Source organism: Podarcis gaigeae (assembly GCF_964106915.1).
Source record: "Podarcis gaigeae genome assembly, chromosome: 8".
NCBI lineage: Eukaryota > Metazoa > Chordata > Lepidosauria > Squamata > Lacertidae > Podarcis > Podarcis gaigeae.
In genome coordinates, this window is record NC_139684.1 from 1,342,688 (window position 1) to 1,358,547 (window position 15,860).

Consider the following 15,860-nt stretch of genomic DNA (forward strand, 5'->3'; position numbering starts at 1 on the left):
ATGGACTGGCAGCCAAGCCAGGATCCCAGCACAGCTATAAAAACTGGGGTGGTGGTATGCAGCTGAGTCCTACTCAGTGTAGACCCCTTGAGATGAATGAGCCTAAGCTAGGCATGCTGGGGAACATCAATGGGTCTACTACTGGGCAGAATTAACTTTGGATACAACTCCAAACTCCAGGAGAAGTTGGAAAGGAGAAGGGCTGCCAGATCCCCCAGGAAGTCTCCAGATGTGCCTGGGGGAGGGGCGTGACTCTCCAGGGAGGAGAGAAGGCCTTTTATTTTTATTTGTTTTTTTTTAATTAAGAAGATTGGGGGGGGGGGAGATGGCAGATGAAGTTGACTGCTGGCACTCCTCTCAGTGGAGATAATTATGCAACGATTCAAGGTACCGAGATAAGGGAGTTCAAGGATAAGCTTCAAATGCTCAGAAGAAAAAATTATTACACCAGAGACAGAAGTTTTCAGGGTGGAGGAGTGTCTCAAGCGAGGACTCACAGGCCCCTGCATCGCATAATAGCCCTTAGATTAGATTCTTTTAACTATTTCTGAAACCTGGAAATAACTATAAATCTGATTTTCTATCTGTCAATTAATCAACACCCAGATGACAAATGGGCTGCTGGGGAATGAAAAAGCATTATTTAACAGCCTAAAAAATTAACCAAAAAGCTTATCTTAATCACTGGCAACTAAGAAAGAACACAACTGATAATATGGCTCTGAATCTGTTTAAAATCTTCACTTTATACTGCCCCTAAGTCTCCATCTTGTACATGCTGTGTTGGCTGCAAAAACAAAACTGCACCTTGGTGGAACCGACGCACACATAAAAACCGCTTTGAAAATGCTTTTTTAAAAAGCGGTCTTAAAAATACATTGCATTTTTCATGTGGCTCACCATCGCCCTCTAGTGTCACATTGTATACTGCATGTAAAACACATTTAAAATCATATTATTTGCAGCTGTATAGCTGAGTCCCTTATCTTTGTGAGAAAGGAAGGAGCATTTAAAGAAGCAGACACAAGTTCCTGGAGGCAAAGGCAACGCTGAATGCCTCCTCCCTCACTTGTGTCCTCTGCCAAGGGCTGGAGGAACAGCAAACAGAACCAAGAGCTGAGATGTGCAGAACGTTAAAGGAGACGGGATCAAAGATACACCAGATGAACGAGCACACAGGGCCTTTGGGGAAAGATGTGGGCCCAGATCTGCCTGACCATGAGATGACATCCATACAGCTGTCTGGAGGACTGAAGCAGACAAAGTGGGGGTGAAGGGAATTGTGAACAGAGGCCTTAAGAGGCAACCGGAGATGGCAGCAGCGATGGAGCCGAGAGAGAAAAGGCTTTGGGTACAAATTAAAGGGAATACAGAAGAAAAAACCTCTAAGCTCTTGGGAAAAGAATGGGGAAAGTGGAGGATCAGAAGGATTTTCCTTTTTCTTTTCAACTAAGACGAAGCATGGTCAACAGGTAATAGGACTGGAACATAAGGAATTGGGTAGAAATTAATGAAGACACAAGTCAATAAGGAAGGACATTGTTAAGATTAGTTGGAAGGACTATTTTGACATGTAATGATAATAATAGGTGGAGAGCTCCTGTTGGATTTTTTGGATGGAAAAAGGTGGATTTCAGATGCCTGGGATTGAAGATTGAGAAAACAATGCCAAGCAGATTGGGAAATAGCTGGAAATTAATAGAGATAGATGTTATCCTGGAGGGCATATTTTGAATAATTGTCATAATTGGCAGACAGAAAAGTGGAAGCCCTTCTTATTTTCTTTCTTAAAACTTCTCTTATCTTCTTTTTATATGAGCTCTCATTCTTCTTGTTGTTGTTCTTGTGTTTTGGTTAATTCCATCTACATTTATGCTTTGTTTTTGTAGTTTTCTGTCTTAGGCTAATGAAAATAAATGCAGGAAGGCGATGGCTGGAAGATGGAGAGCCATGTGTGAGGGCAGAGCAGAGAGGATCTCCCAGAGTGGGAGGCTGGGGGAGAGGAGGGGGAAGCTCCCAGGTGAGAACTCATTCTTCTGTGTGGAGAATAAAGGTCAAGGCACAATGGTCATAAAGAGCCTTTTATTCTCTTTCTCTTCTTCTCTTCTTTATTTTCTTCCTTTTCTTATTCTTGCTTCTTTCTTAATTTTCTTCTCTAGATTAGTCTGGCTTCTATTGTATTTTATGTGGAAAAAATAGATTATAAAAAAGAAGACTGTGCTTGCAGCTTGCAAGCTTCAGCCCAGCAGGAGCCAGTTGCAAAAATTTATAGACTTTTGGGGCCTTAGCCCTCTCTGCTCTCCCAATTAACCTCCATCTCCAGGACTCAGTGGTGGGAGGGAGCACAAAGGAAGACAAAGAACTGGGCTGGGCTGAAGGGGAGGAGAGGGTGATGAGTCCGCATGCATACCTGGCTCATTCGTTAGACTTTGTGGGTTTTGTGTGAATGACATACTCTCAGCGACTGTGTTTAATGCTTAACGTGCCATGCCTAGTGACATCTGCAGGGCCCACTTCCTCAGGGCTCCTGAAATCTCAGGAACTGGGATGCTCCTAGACCAGAAGCAAAAGTGGGGTGAGTGTCCACACCATGAGGAGTGATCACTCTTTCAGACCAACTTAGACCACCATGGCCTTGATGCCTGTGAATGGCCTGGCCAGGTTGGGCTCCAAGCTCAGGTGGCCTGGAGAACTAAGCCGGGGGCCTGATAAAAGGTTTGGGGCCGGATGACATGTGACCTTCACAGCATAGTTCTAACAGTGCTGGGCTGTTTCAGATTTCACCCCAGGACATTAAAGGAAAAGAGGGTGCTTTAACCCTTGGTCATGATCCTGACCCAACCAGCCCTTGTACCTGAAATGGAAGCAAATGGGATCCTTTCGGTGAGTGCAAATTGCAGGCATAGGACAATTAATGGGCATGGAGCGGACAACGGTTGTATCAACTACTGATTCTACTCAGAGTAAAACTGTGCTGGGTCCTAATCTGAATCAGCCCTTCTGCCCTGGCAGTTTTGGGAGGGGTGGGGGTGCCCTGCATTTGTGGCCACATGTAGTTTGGTCCACAGTGCAGGGGTGGGGTGGAGAAAGGAGGAGCTGCTGAGAGCTGGTCAGTTACTGGGAAGGATGGGTCGTTGTCACCAACTTCAAGGAAAGCAGGGAGGTTGGGGGGGGGGATGGCTCAGATCCTTGTGCTGTCTTCCCTCCCACTTAAGCGACTCCTCCGATCCTTGAAGGAGATGGGAAGTGAGGTGGAAACGCAAATGTGGAAAGAGGGGGAGAAGGGGGTACAGGAGTGATGGTCAGCAGCAAGGGGAGTCCGGGAGCAAAAGGAGATGGTTCCCTTCTATGGGAGACAGGCAAAAGCCCAGGTTTCTTCCTGGGATAGCTCTCTAAGCCCTGGCACAGATGCCCTGGCATGCCTCCCACCTGTGGACCAGTGTGCAGCAGAGCTCAGCAGCCATATGGGTGAGGGCTCTCTCATGCAGCCCCCTTCCCCACGCCACCCTCTCCCCACCATCCTCACAGCCACAGACACAATGAGTGGGCAGGTGGGCGAGCTGGCCCCCTGGGAAGCCAAGGGCGGCATGGGATGGAGGTATGTGAGGCCTGGTGGGTCCGCGTGGGGTGGAATGGGGCAGATGGGTTGGGCGGGCAAGCCAAGCCCACAACAGCAACACACAGTCCGTACCCAGGAGAGTTATGTGAGCCGTGCCTGGAAAGCAAGAAAAAAAGAAGAGCAGGTTTGAACTGTGCGCTCCAGGTTGGTGGGCGCAAACGCACAAGTACATGGTGGCGGGCCTGGCACCCTCTGTGCCTCAGCTCAAAACCAAACACCTGCTAGGCTGCCTGTCCCAAGGTGGGCTGGTGTTTGGCATCATTCTGAGAGAGGCGGGAGGCAGATATCTTGGGGAAAGAAGGCCCCGTCCCTGATGGCAGCCAGGCATGAGATCCATGCCTGCTATTCAGCTGTGAGCCCTGCATTGCAGGGGGTTGGACCAGATGATTGCTAGGGTCACTTTCCAGCTCTACAAATCTAGTGCCCCTATACAGCTTCACCTCTGGCTTCTAAGATTCAGCAGGCACTTCCTCAAGCAATTTCAAGCACATTTTATATATTTATTTGATTCACAACATAAAATCTAGGCCTTCATATGGGCCAGAAACTTGTTTCAAAACAATAATCTAAGCCGAAGATTCTCAGGATTCTCACTGCCCTATTCTGTGCTTTTGATGTGCTCCCCTGGGACTGAGGCAAACGCAGAGACCCGCTGGTGGCACATCCTTTTGCAGGGACTTGAACTGCTCTAAGCTGTGCAGAAAGCAAGCCTTGCTGGTCATGTTCTCCAAGCTACTGTAAGCTGAATTCAAAAAGGAAGTGGAGGCACCGTCACAAACCTATTTCCAAATAATTTGTGAAGGCTTGAAAAATAGAGGCTACTTATGCTTATGCTGGGGGGGGGCAGGTGGGGAAATGGATCTGGGCAGGCAGGAGGAGTGGCAGATAAAATCAAGCAGGGAGAGAAAGGTTGCGGAATGTTCCGTTTCAGTTCAGTCCTCTTTTCTACCAAAAAATACCCAATGCAGCCATTAAACAGGAAAAGCTGGCACCTCGTGCAAGGAGGGCAGGATTCAGGCTGTGCACACAACTTCCCAAAGATTTCCGGGAACTGTCCTTTGAGGTGTGCTGGGAACTATAGCTCTGTGAGGGGAAAACCGCAGTTCCCAAGTTTCTTGGGGTGGGTGGAGAATGCGCTTTGGTGTGTGCACAGCCTCTGTCACCCTCGTGCCCGGATCTCCCTCCCAGAGCAGCCCCAAGCACAGGGGAAGCCGGAGACGCACCTTCGTCCTCGGACACGTCCAGGATCTCGTCCACCGTCTCTGGTAAACTCATGTGGTGCTTGTCACTGAATGACTGCAAGAGGCAACAGGTCAGGTGGGAGCACAGCTTCAGGGTCACCACAGCACTGCTCCCCCTCCCCACCCCACCCTCCAACCCCAGGTTAGGCTTGACTGGGAGACTCACCAAGAAGCTGGACTCATCAGTGACAATTTTCAGCACATCGGTCACAGAAATGTAGCCCAGACGCTTGGCAATGGCCAGAGGTGTGGCCCCATTCTGCAGAGAGAAGAGGGCAGGTGGGAGAAAACCACTCAGCCAACAGCATACAAGCCTCAGGTCAGGCCTGTGTGTAAATATCTACATTTTTTTGCACCAAAAAGCTGAATTTAGCAATTTGCAAAAAGTATGCAAACTTGCATTCAAGTTGCATAATGGGGAAGGGCCAGGAGCTTTTCTGGACAATGAAACCCGCACTTCAGCCACTGAAAATCTCAGTGCAGAGGGAACTGTAGCTCTGAAATGGGGATTAGGGAGCTCCTAAGAACTCTCTTCACCCTCAGCGAAATACAGCTCCCAGAATTCTTTGCAAGAGTGGAAGCCATGATTTTAAAAAGTTGTATCAATATATTTTTAATGTATGCTACAAATGTGACCAAGGATTCTTCCTGCCTCTAATAAATTATTATTATTATTATTATTATTATTATTATTATTATTATTATTATTATTATTATTTACCCCATCTATCTGACATATTTTGCCCCAGCCACTCTGGGTGGCTTCCAACACATATAAAGGCATAATCAAACATCAATCATTAAAAACGTCCCTTTACAGGACTGCCTTCAGATGTCTTCTGTTGTTTATTTCCTTGAAGGGGGCTGTTCCACAGGGCGGCTGCCACTACCAATAAGGCCCTCTGTCTAGTTCCCTGTAGCTTCACTTCTCTCAGTGAGGGAACCGCCAGAAGGCCCTCACAGACAGACCCTGGTTGAACGATGGGGGTGGAGACGCTCCTTCAGGTATACTGGGCTGAGGCTGTTTAGGGTCAGCACCAACACTTTGAATTGTGCTCAGAAACATACTGGGAGCCAGTGAAGATCCTTTGGGACCAGTGTTCTATGGTCTCCGCAGCCTCTGGCGAGACAGTACACAGGGAGGCAGGGTATCATCCGGCGTACCAGATGGAGCTGGTAGACAGCCTCTTTGTCAGGGAGAAGGCTAAACTTAACTGTTCTACCTTACAGATAGGTAGCCGTGTTGGTCTGCCATAGTCAAAACAAAAAAAATTCCTTCCAGCAGCACCTTAAAGACCAACTAAGTTAGTTCTTGGTATGAGCTTTCGTGTGCATGCACACTTCTTCAGATACAGAAGTGTGCATGCACACGAAAGCTCATACCAAGAACTAACTTAGTTGGTCTTTAAGGTGCTACTGGAAGGAATTTTTTTTTGTTTTGTTCTACCTTACACTATATAAGGTGTACCTTATACTAGCTTTCTGCATGAATGGATTGTTTATGTGTGAGCATTCAAAATTATGCCCACCCCCCCACCCCCCGTTGAAGTATTGCAGTCCAGGATTTGACTGCCTCTTTCTGTAGCGATAGCAGCAACACTGGTGACCCCAGGTGACCCCAGCATGGCCACACCAGCACCATCCAGTTAAAGCACCATGAAGCCACCTCAACAGCCGTGGTTCCTCCAAAGAATCCTGGGAACTATAGTTTGTGAAGGGTGCTGAGAGAGGCCCCTGTTCCCCTCACAGAACTTCAGTTCCCAGAGTAGTTTAACCCCCCCCCAATCCCCCTTTGCAGGGGACTCAGAAAAGTGTAACTCATTGAAAGAAACAGGGGTCTCCTAATAACTGCCAGCGCCCTTAACAAACTACAGCTCTCAGAATTCCTTGGGGGGAGGGAATCATAGAAGGGTTCACAAGGGTCGCCCAATACAGCCCCTGCAATGCAGGAATCTCCGCTCCAGGGGAAGCCAAGGACTCGAGAACGGATGGTGTGGATGTGGCAGGAGCCTCCACCCGAGGACCCTGCAGCAGCCCCAATGCCCAGGCCCTCAGGAGCCCACACTCACCGAGCTGACTTCATTGGGCGAGGCCCCATGCTTGAGCAGAAGGGTCACGATGTCGGTGTGCCCTTGCTGGGCCGCTTGGTGCAGAGGAGTGTATCCCAGCTGGGAGAGAAAGAGAAAGAAAACGAGTACACCCAGGAACAGCTTGCGATGGCACTTAGCTTTATAAAGCATACCCCAAGCATGTTCTCTCTCTCAAAGAATTCTGGGCACTGAAGTTGTAGCAGGAAACCCCCCCCCCCCATCATCCAGTTTGTACAAACTTCACACACACACACACTCACACTCACACTCACACTCACACACTACATACACCACACTTCTGTTATAAATTCATAGAAAAATCAACCATACATTGGATTTGCACTGTTCCATTTTTATTTTATTCCATATGACAAGGACTATCAAAAGGGGGTGGCTTGGTTCTGGTCAGCCATAATCCCTTCACCATCTCAGCACATCCACAGGAGCCCTGCCCAGTTGTTATGCCAACCCTGATGATCCCAGACAGAAGACAATCAAGATCACAAAGAACTTGCATATGGGAGTGGATTCAGCATGGACTGAAACAAAGGACAATGATCAGATCTTCCCTCTGGGGGCAGGAAACTGCAAACTCCCCTTTGTCTCCTGGAAGTGACTCATGGGGGGGGGGGGACAAAGGAGGAACCAGCCAGGTGACAAGACACTCAGGTTACCACCAACTCCTCCCTCAACCCCTCCTTTCTGTAATGTATGCATGATGTTTCTGGGGGTGGGCTTGACCTAGAGGAGGGGAATTTCAAAAGTTTTTATAAGACCTTGCACACTATTCTTCTGGGTCTTTCCTCTCTCCTGCAAGTGAGGGGAACACCCTGTTGCAACAGTTCAATAAAGGCCAAGCCTACAGGCTGCTGTTTTGCTCCAAGTTATCCTGGTTGGTGTCTTTGTTTTGTCCAAGGGAGCCCTCCGATTTTTCCGGTAACAAAGTTGGCTGAGGGCTGCTGGGAACTAGCTCTGTGAGGGCCCAGAATTCGTTGGGGAAAGAAAGTGCTTTAAAGGCATAGTGTAAGCACACCTTTACGAGGACCAATGATGGCAGGAACCTAGGAAACTGGTTTGGCAAGGCTCAGTATTGTCTGCCCTGACTGGCAGAGGTTCCCCGGGGAGCCAGGCAGGAGCACCCCCAGCCGTCCCTGGAGATGCCGGGGGGGGGGGTTGAACTTGCTGGGAGTTTCGGGGGGGCAGAGTGAGCTGCAGTCCCTCTTTCCCCACAAAGGGACTGCATGGAGTGAACTTTGGCTATAATTCTTTCTGTTTGAATAACTGAAGTTTCGGATAATGAGAGTTCCGAGAGCAGGATCCACATGTAATTCATGTAAGGCATGCACAGGTCACCTTACCCCATGGATGCCTTCTTGATCGCTTTGATCTACAGAACTGCCACTGTTACAGGCACCACATAACATATGTTCCACATTTCTAAAAATCAATATTTAACTGTGGCAGCACCTACACTTTGGAACTCCCTGCTTATTGACAGCAGGCAGGCACCTTCACTGCACTCCTTCTGGCGCCTGCTAAAAACATTTTTATTTAGGCAAGCCTACCAGATGTGTAGGGACGCGGATGGCGCTGTAGGTTAAACCACTGAGCCTAGGACTTGCCGATCAGAAGGTCAGAGGTTCAAATGCCCGTATTTAGAAATATGGTCAAATCTGAAGCTTTCAATGCTAGGCCGTATTGCTGTGATAAAAATGAATGTATTGCCAAGAATGTTGTTTTCGTTTCAAACATTGCAAATTCTGGATAAAATGGACTGTTTCAAGAAGTGGCAGAGAGATATTTCTAGATTCGTCTGGCAGGGCAAGAAGCCCAGAATAAAATTTAAAATACTAACTGATGCGAAAGAAAGAGGTGGATTTGCCCTGCCAGACCTTAAACTTTACTATGAATCAGCCGCATTTTGCTGGCTGAGACAATGGCTGCTTCTTGAAAACACAGACATTTTGGACTTAGAAGGTTTCAACAATGTATTTGGGTGGCATGCATATTTGTGGTATGATTTTTTTTTTTTAATGATATTTTATTAAATTTCACAAAATTTAACAACAATAAAAACAACCCAAATCACAAAAAACCAACAAACGCATACAACAAAAAATACCAACAAAAGACAAAAAAAAACGACAATAAAAAACATAACAAAGAAAATTCAAGATTAAAAACAAACTCTGTTTCGAATTAATAACCTTCCAGATCTTATTTTCCTTGCTTCCACCCGCTTTCCTTTCATGTATTCCAATTTAAAATTAGTTCAGCAATTATCATATTATTCAAATTCATTTTTTATCTTTACCTTTATACTCTTATTTATCTTAATCACTGGAACCCCTTCATTTCATTTACAATGCCCTTAACATTCATAAATTTTACAATGTTTTTGTAGATAAACTTTAAACTTCTTCCAATCCTCTTCCACCTGTTCTTCTCCTTGATCTCGGATTCTGCCGGTCATTTCTGCCAGTTCCATATAGTCTATGACTTGCACCTGCCATTCTTCCAGGGTGGCTAAGTCTTGCGTCTTCCAGTGCTTTGCGATGAGTATTCTTGCTGCTGCTGTGGCATACATAAAAAATGTTCTATCCTTCTTTGGCACCAATTGGCCGACCATGCCCAGGAGAAAGGCCTCTGGTTTCTTCAGGAAAGTATACCTAAATACTTTTTTCAGTTCATTATAAATCATTTCCCAGAAAGCCTTAATCCTTGGGCAGGCCCACCAAAGGTGAAAGAATGTTCCTTCCATTTCTTTACATTTCCAACATTTGTTATCGGGCAAGTGATAAATTTTTGCTAGCTTGACTGGGGTCATGTACCACCTATAAATCATTTTCATAATATTTTCTCTTAAGGCATTACATGCCGTAAATTTCATACCGGTGGTCCATAACCGTTCCCAGTCAGCAAACATAATGTTATGACCAATATCTTGTGCCCATTTTATCATAGCAGATTTAACCGTTTCATCCTCAGTATTCCATTTCAACAGCAGGTTATACATTCTCGACAATGTCTTAGCACTGGGTTCTAACAATTCTGTTTCCAACTTAGATTTTTCCACCTGGAAGCCAATTTTCCTGTCCGAGTTATAGGCCTCTCTTACTTGAAAATAGTGTAACCAATCCTGCACCTTATCTTTAAGTTTCTCATAGCTCTGCAGTTTCAATTTGTCCCCATCCTGTTCCAAAATTTCCCAATATTTTGGCCAATTCGATCTCATGTTAAGTTTTTTCAAGGCCTTAGCTTCCATTGGTGAAAGCCACCTTGGGGTTTTATTCTCCAAAAGATCTTTATATCTGACCCAGACATTAAACAATGCTTTCCTGACAATATGGTTTTTAAACGCCTTATGTGCTTTGTCCTTACCGTACCACAAGTATGCATGCCATTCAAAAACATTATCATGTCCTTCCAAATCAAGAATGTCTGTATTCTCAAGAAGTAGCCATTCCTTTAACCAGTAAAAGGCTGCCGCCTCGTAGTATAGTTTAAAGTCCGGCAGGGCAAACCCCCCTCTATCCTTTGCATCAGTAAGAATTTTATATTTAATTCTGGGCTTTTTGCCCTGCCAGACAAATCTAGAAATTTCTTTTTGCCACTTTTTGAAACAGTCCATCTTGTCAATTATTTGTAAGGTTTGAAACAAAAACAACAATTTTGGCAATACATTCATTTTAATAACTGCAATTCTACCCAGTAAGGAAAGCTTTAGGTTTGTCCATATTTCAAGATCTTTTTTCACTTCAGACCAACACTTTTCATAATTGTCTTTAAATAAGTTAGCATTCTTCGAAGTCATGTTCACCCCTAGGTATTTTACTTTTTTCGTTACTATTAGACCTGTTTCTCCCTGAAACCTTTCCTTCTCTATTGGTGTCAAGTTTTTTTCCAGAACCGTAGTTTTTAATTTATTAAGTTTAAACCCTGTCACCTGACCAAATTCTTGTATTATTTCCAAAGCTCTTCTAGTACTAGGGATTGGCTCCTGTAGTGTCAAAACTAGGTCATCTGCATGGGCTTTCATATTTGTGGTATGATAAGGTCAAAGCACATAAAGCATTTAAGAACCATATTGTCAGGAAAGCATTGTTTAATGTCTGGACAAGATATAAGGACCTACTTGAAAATAAAACCCCAAGGTGGTTGTCACCGATGGAAGCGAAGGCTCAGAAAAAGCTCAATATGGAGGCCAAATGGCCGAAATATTGGGAAATTTTGGAACAAGAGGGAGATAAATTGAAATTGCAGAGCTTTGAAAAACTAAAACACAAAGTGTGAGACTGGCTTCATTATTATCAAATAATGGAGGCATACAATCTGGACAAGAAAATTGGCTTCCAGGTGGAAAAATCAAAATTGGAAACAGAACTGTTAGATCCCAAAACTAAGACCCTGTCAAGGATGTATAACCTGCTGCTGAAATGGAATACTCAGGATGAAACGGTAAAATCCGCTATGATTAAATGGGCACAAGATGTTGGACACAACATTATGTTGGCTGACTGGGAACAGTTATGGACCACAGGTATGAAGTTTACGGCATGTAATGCCTTAAGAGAGAATATTATGAAAATCATATACAGCTGGTACATGACACCAGTCAAGCTTGCAAAAATATATCATTTGCCTGATAATAAATGCTAGAAATGTAAAAAGACTGAAGGTACTTTCTTTCACCTTTGGTGGACGTGCCCGAGGATTAAGGCTTTCTGGGAGATGATCTATAATTAAATGAAAAAGGTATTTAAATATACCTTCCTGAAGAAACCAGAGGCCTTTCTCCTGGGCATGGTCGGCCAATCGGTGTTAAAGAAGGATAGAACTTTTTAAATGTATGCTACAGCAGCAGCAAGAATACTCATCGCAAAGTATTGGAAGACACAAGACCTACCCACCCGGGAAGAATGGCAGATGAAGGTGATGGACTATACATGGAATTGGCGGAAATGACTGGCAGAATCCGGGACCAGGGAGAAGAGTCGGTAGAAGAAGGTTGGAAGAAATTTAAAGACTATCTACAGAAACATTGTAAAATTAAGGAATGTTAGAAGGACGCTGGAATGAAGTTATGTGGTTTTAGCAGTAATGTTACAAAGGAGTATGTAAAAATGGGTTGTTAACAGGTGAGAATGTAAAGTTACAATATATTAAGATAAATTATTAAGATAAAAACAAAGATGAAAAGGATTTGCTGAATTAACTAACTGAACTAGAATACAAAAAAGGGAGGTGTGAGGAGGTCAAGGAAACAAGTAAATGAAAGATAAGATATGGAAAAATTGATTTGTTTTTAATTGTTTTTATTTTTCTGTATTTTTTATTTTTTGTTTTATAATTTTTTCTTATTCTTGTAATTTTTAGAAACTTCAATAAATATTACTTTAAAAAAAAACCACCAAATGCCCGTGACGGGGTGAGCTCCCGTTGCTCGGTCCCTGCTGCTGCCAACCTAGCAGTTCGAAAGCACAAAGTGCAAGTAGATAAATAGGTACCGCTCCAGCGGGAAGGTAAATGGCATTTCCGTGCACTGCTCTGGTTCGCCAGAAGAGGTTTAGTCCTGCTGGCCACATGACCCGGAAGCTGTACGCCGGCTCCCTCGGCCAATAAAGCGAGATGAGCACCGCAACCCCAGAGTCGGTCACGACTGGACCTAATGGTCAGGGATCCCTTTACCTTTACCTTTTCCTTTTACCAGATGTGTAGAATGTTGACATGTGCTTTAATCTGTTTTTAGTCTATCACTGATTTCATAAGCCACTTTGTGAGGTTTATTTGTTTTACAATCAAATGGTGTACAATTTTTATTAAAATAAATAAATGAAATGAATTTGTCTTGCTTGTCAGCCATCCTTGGGACATTTAATGATGAGTGACCATACAACAAATAATAACAGAATTCTTATAAGCCAAGCAGAGCAGAAATAAAAATAAGAAAGACAAACAAGTGATCATAGCAGCCTTTCTCAAACTTGGGTTCCCAGATATTGTTTGACTACCACTCCCATCATCCATGACCAGCAGGAGCAGCAGTCAGGGATGACGCTTGAGAAAGGATGCCTTCAAGAGTTTTTCCATACCTTGGTCTTTGAATTGACATCCGCTTGATGCTGCAGCAGAAACTTCACCAGTTTGATGTTCCCGTAGTGAGAAGCCACGTGCAGCGGAGTATAGCCCATCTGCGAGGCACATATAAAAAGGGCAGACTTTCAGGTCAAGGCTTGGTGGTGGGGTGACAATGAATGGTTAGAGGGAGAAGAGGGAGCAGACTGGGAAGAGGAGGGGTCGGAAGTGGAAGAGGTAACAGAGCTTAGCAGGCAGGGAGAGTTTGTGGCAGAGAGAAGTCCAGAATCAGGGGCAGAAGCTGAAGCAGGAGGGAGGGAGGAAGGAGGTCCAGAGGCAGAGAGGAGTCCAGCTGGTGAGGATTAACAAGTAACTCCCCCTCCTGCTGCAACAAGCTCCCCTCCCTGCTGGTCTCCCAGAACCAGGAGAGGCATGAAGAGGGCAGAGGAGAAATTGGCATCACACAGGCACAGCCTCAGATTGCTTCAAGAAAGCCCTGCAGAGGAGGGAACTGAGGCTCCTGTGGGAAGGTGAGGACCTTCAGTCTCCACAACTATCTCATGAGGGCAAGGGCGACCAAGGGCGTGCTGCTGTGCTCTTTAGGCCTGGCACTCCTGTGCAGATTCTGTTTTTCCTGATAAAGAGTTAATTCCACTTGCTTCATGTGGCTGACTGTTGGCTTGCCCCTGTCTCTCTGCCACCAGCAACCCTGGCTGGCTTAGGTCCTGTAGGCATGTGCTGTAGGAGTTTTCCTCAGCTTTGCGCTCTCTGGGTGTGGTTGGACCACTGTTCCCATCAGCCACAGGCAGCATGACCAGCAGTAAAGGATGATGGGAGCTGTAGTCCAGCAACATCTGGAAAGCACCCTGGAAAGCTATGGTGTTCTGGTGGTGGTCCTTTCCGCTTCCCAAGCACAGGAGATACCTGGAGCCTACAAATGGCGTAGCACAGCCTTCTCCAACTTGGGGCCCTCCAGGTGTTCTGGACCACAATGGCCACCAGTGCCAGCCAGACCAGAAAGGACACTCTAGACTCTGGGCCTCTCTGTCTGATGGAGGATGCCATGGCATTCGAGGGGACTCACCCGCGTTGTTGCATCCACTCGAACTCCGGCCCGGAGGAGGACGTCTGCCACTTGGACATGCCCCTCCTGAGCCACCAGGTGGAGGGGGGTGAGGCCGCTCTGGAAGACAAGCAAGAGCCAGGTTACCCACTGAGGGTTCCGTGGGGAGGTGGGCAGACACCGGGAACCACTGCTAGGGCCCTCCCAGCTTTCTAGGAGGAGCCTTCTCAGTAGTGGCACCAGCCCTGTGGAACACCCTCCCATCAGATGTCAAGGAAATAAACAACTATCTGAGATCTGAAGGCAGCCCTGTTTGGTGTAGCTTTTAATGTTTGATGTGCTATTGTGCTTTTTATTCTGTTGGAGGCCACCCAGAGTGGCCGGCGAAACCCAGCCAGATGGGTGGGGTATAAATAAATTATGATGATGATGATGATGATGATAATGAAAGACTCCCAGAGGCTTGAATATGGCATCTGGAAGAGCGACACCTGCTCTTTCTTGATTGGTTTGGGGGGGTGGATGGCTAAATAACAACAAGCATTCATCCTGTTTTCATCCTGATTTCCTTGCACTGCAATTCTACACCTTACCATTGCTCATTTGCCCCACACCATTTAGTGAATTTCCCTGATACTTTCCTAATGGTAAAAGGTCTGGAGTCTTAAATTTGGGGGATTTCTTCAGTAAGGGGTGTTAAATTTCTGATTTCTTTCCTCAGGGCCTGTAAGACAGAGTTGTTCCACCTGGCCTTTGGCTTGGAGCCAATTTGATTCCCTCCCTCCCTTTCTTTTTTCTTTTCCTTCTCCTCCTGCAATGAGGCTACATTTTAATATTTTAATGTTTCAATATTTTAATGTTGTATTTTAATTTTGTTTTTAAGTTGTAATCATTCAACTTGTTTTTATTATTGCTTGTAAGCCGTTCTGAGCCCGGCCTTGGCTGGGGAGGGTGGGGTATAAAAAATTATTATTATTATTATCATTATTATTATTATTATTATTAAAAAATATGCTTTGGAGCTTGAGGAGTTCCAATCTGCTATTATTTTTCTGATTGGACAACATTTAGTTTGATAAGTCTACAATTGAAGAAGTGAGGCATCTGATCAAGGTCTGTATTTTAAAATGAGCTTAAAGATTTGCAAATGTTTCATGCCAGGCAGAAAACCAGCTGGCTAAGGACTTTGGCAGTTGTTTATCCTCCTGGACAAGGGCCCCCCTGATTTATAGTAGTAGCAGGAGACAGGTTTCTCAAGGTTGTAAAAGGGAAATACAGGCTGGGAGCAAAGGTTACACTGACCCTACATATTACAGAATACAATCAAGCTGCAAAAAATACTAATTAAGAGTTGATAAATAGTAAGATCTCTGTTTAGATAGAACTTAATACCACGAGCCATCTGTTTTAGCCACTTGTTTTGGAATGTAGGGGCAACAGGGGCAAAACGTGATATGGCTACTTGTCTGCCATTTATGGATAGAAGGAAATATAGCTCTTTGTCTCCCATAAAAGGTAATAGGAAATGGATGTATCTTTTATGATTGGTTCTAGCAAACAGCCAATAGGAATTTCAACCAGGCTGATTGGACAGAGGCAGCCAAAGGAGGAGCCAGGGGGCTGGGCTGAGGAAATATAAGTGCTGGCCATCAGGGCTGGAAGGGGCAGAGCTTTGGTAACCATATACCACTGTGCCTATCATTTATTTGTCTGACAAATAAATTATTATTTTAATTTCTCTATTGCTGCGTTGAATATTTCATTCCAGCTAA

General features: G+C 45.1%; 1 protein-coding gene across 26 annotated transcripts in view; it reads right to left on the reverse strand.

Annotated features, from left to right (window-relative positions):
* Nucleotides 1–15,860, reverse strand: part of ANK1 (ankyrin 1) — a 180,818-nt gene that overhangs the window by 46,312 nt on the left and 118,646 nt on the right. For 15 of the 26 annotated variants that reach the window (XR_014567554.1, XR_014567555.1, XM_083753138.1 and 12 more), the window contains exons 18-23: nt 14,110–14,208; nt 13,043–13,141; nt 6,930–7,028; nt 5,027–5,119; nt 4,843–4,915; nt 3,692–3,715 (exon numbers count right to left, since the gene is read on the reverse strand). Coding sequence is in view for 23 of the 26 variants with exons in the window: in XM_083753138.1 (XP_083609264.1) it covers nt 3,692–3,715; nt 4,843–4,915; nt 5,027–5,119; nt 6,930–7,028; nt 13,043–13,141; nt 14,110–14,208 (487 nt within the window). In the remaining 3 variants the exon portion in view is untranslated. The remainder of the gene's footprint in view (nt 1–3,691; nt 3,716–4,842; nt 4,916–5,026; nt 5,120–6,929; nt 7,029–13,042; nt 13,142–14,109; nt 14,209–15,860) is intronic. The other 11 variants (XR_014567556.1, XM_083753120.1, XM_083753140.1 and 8 more) reach the window with 1 other exon arrangement.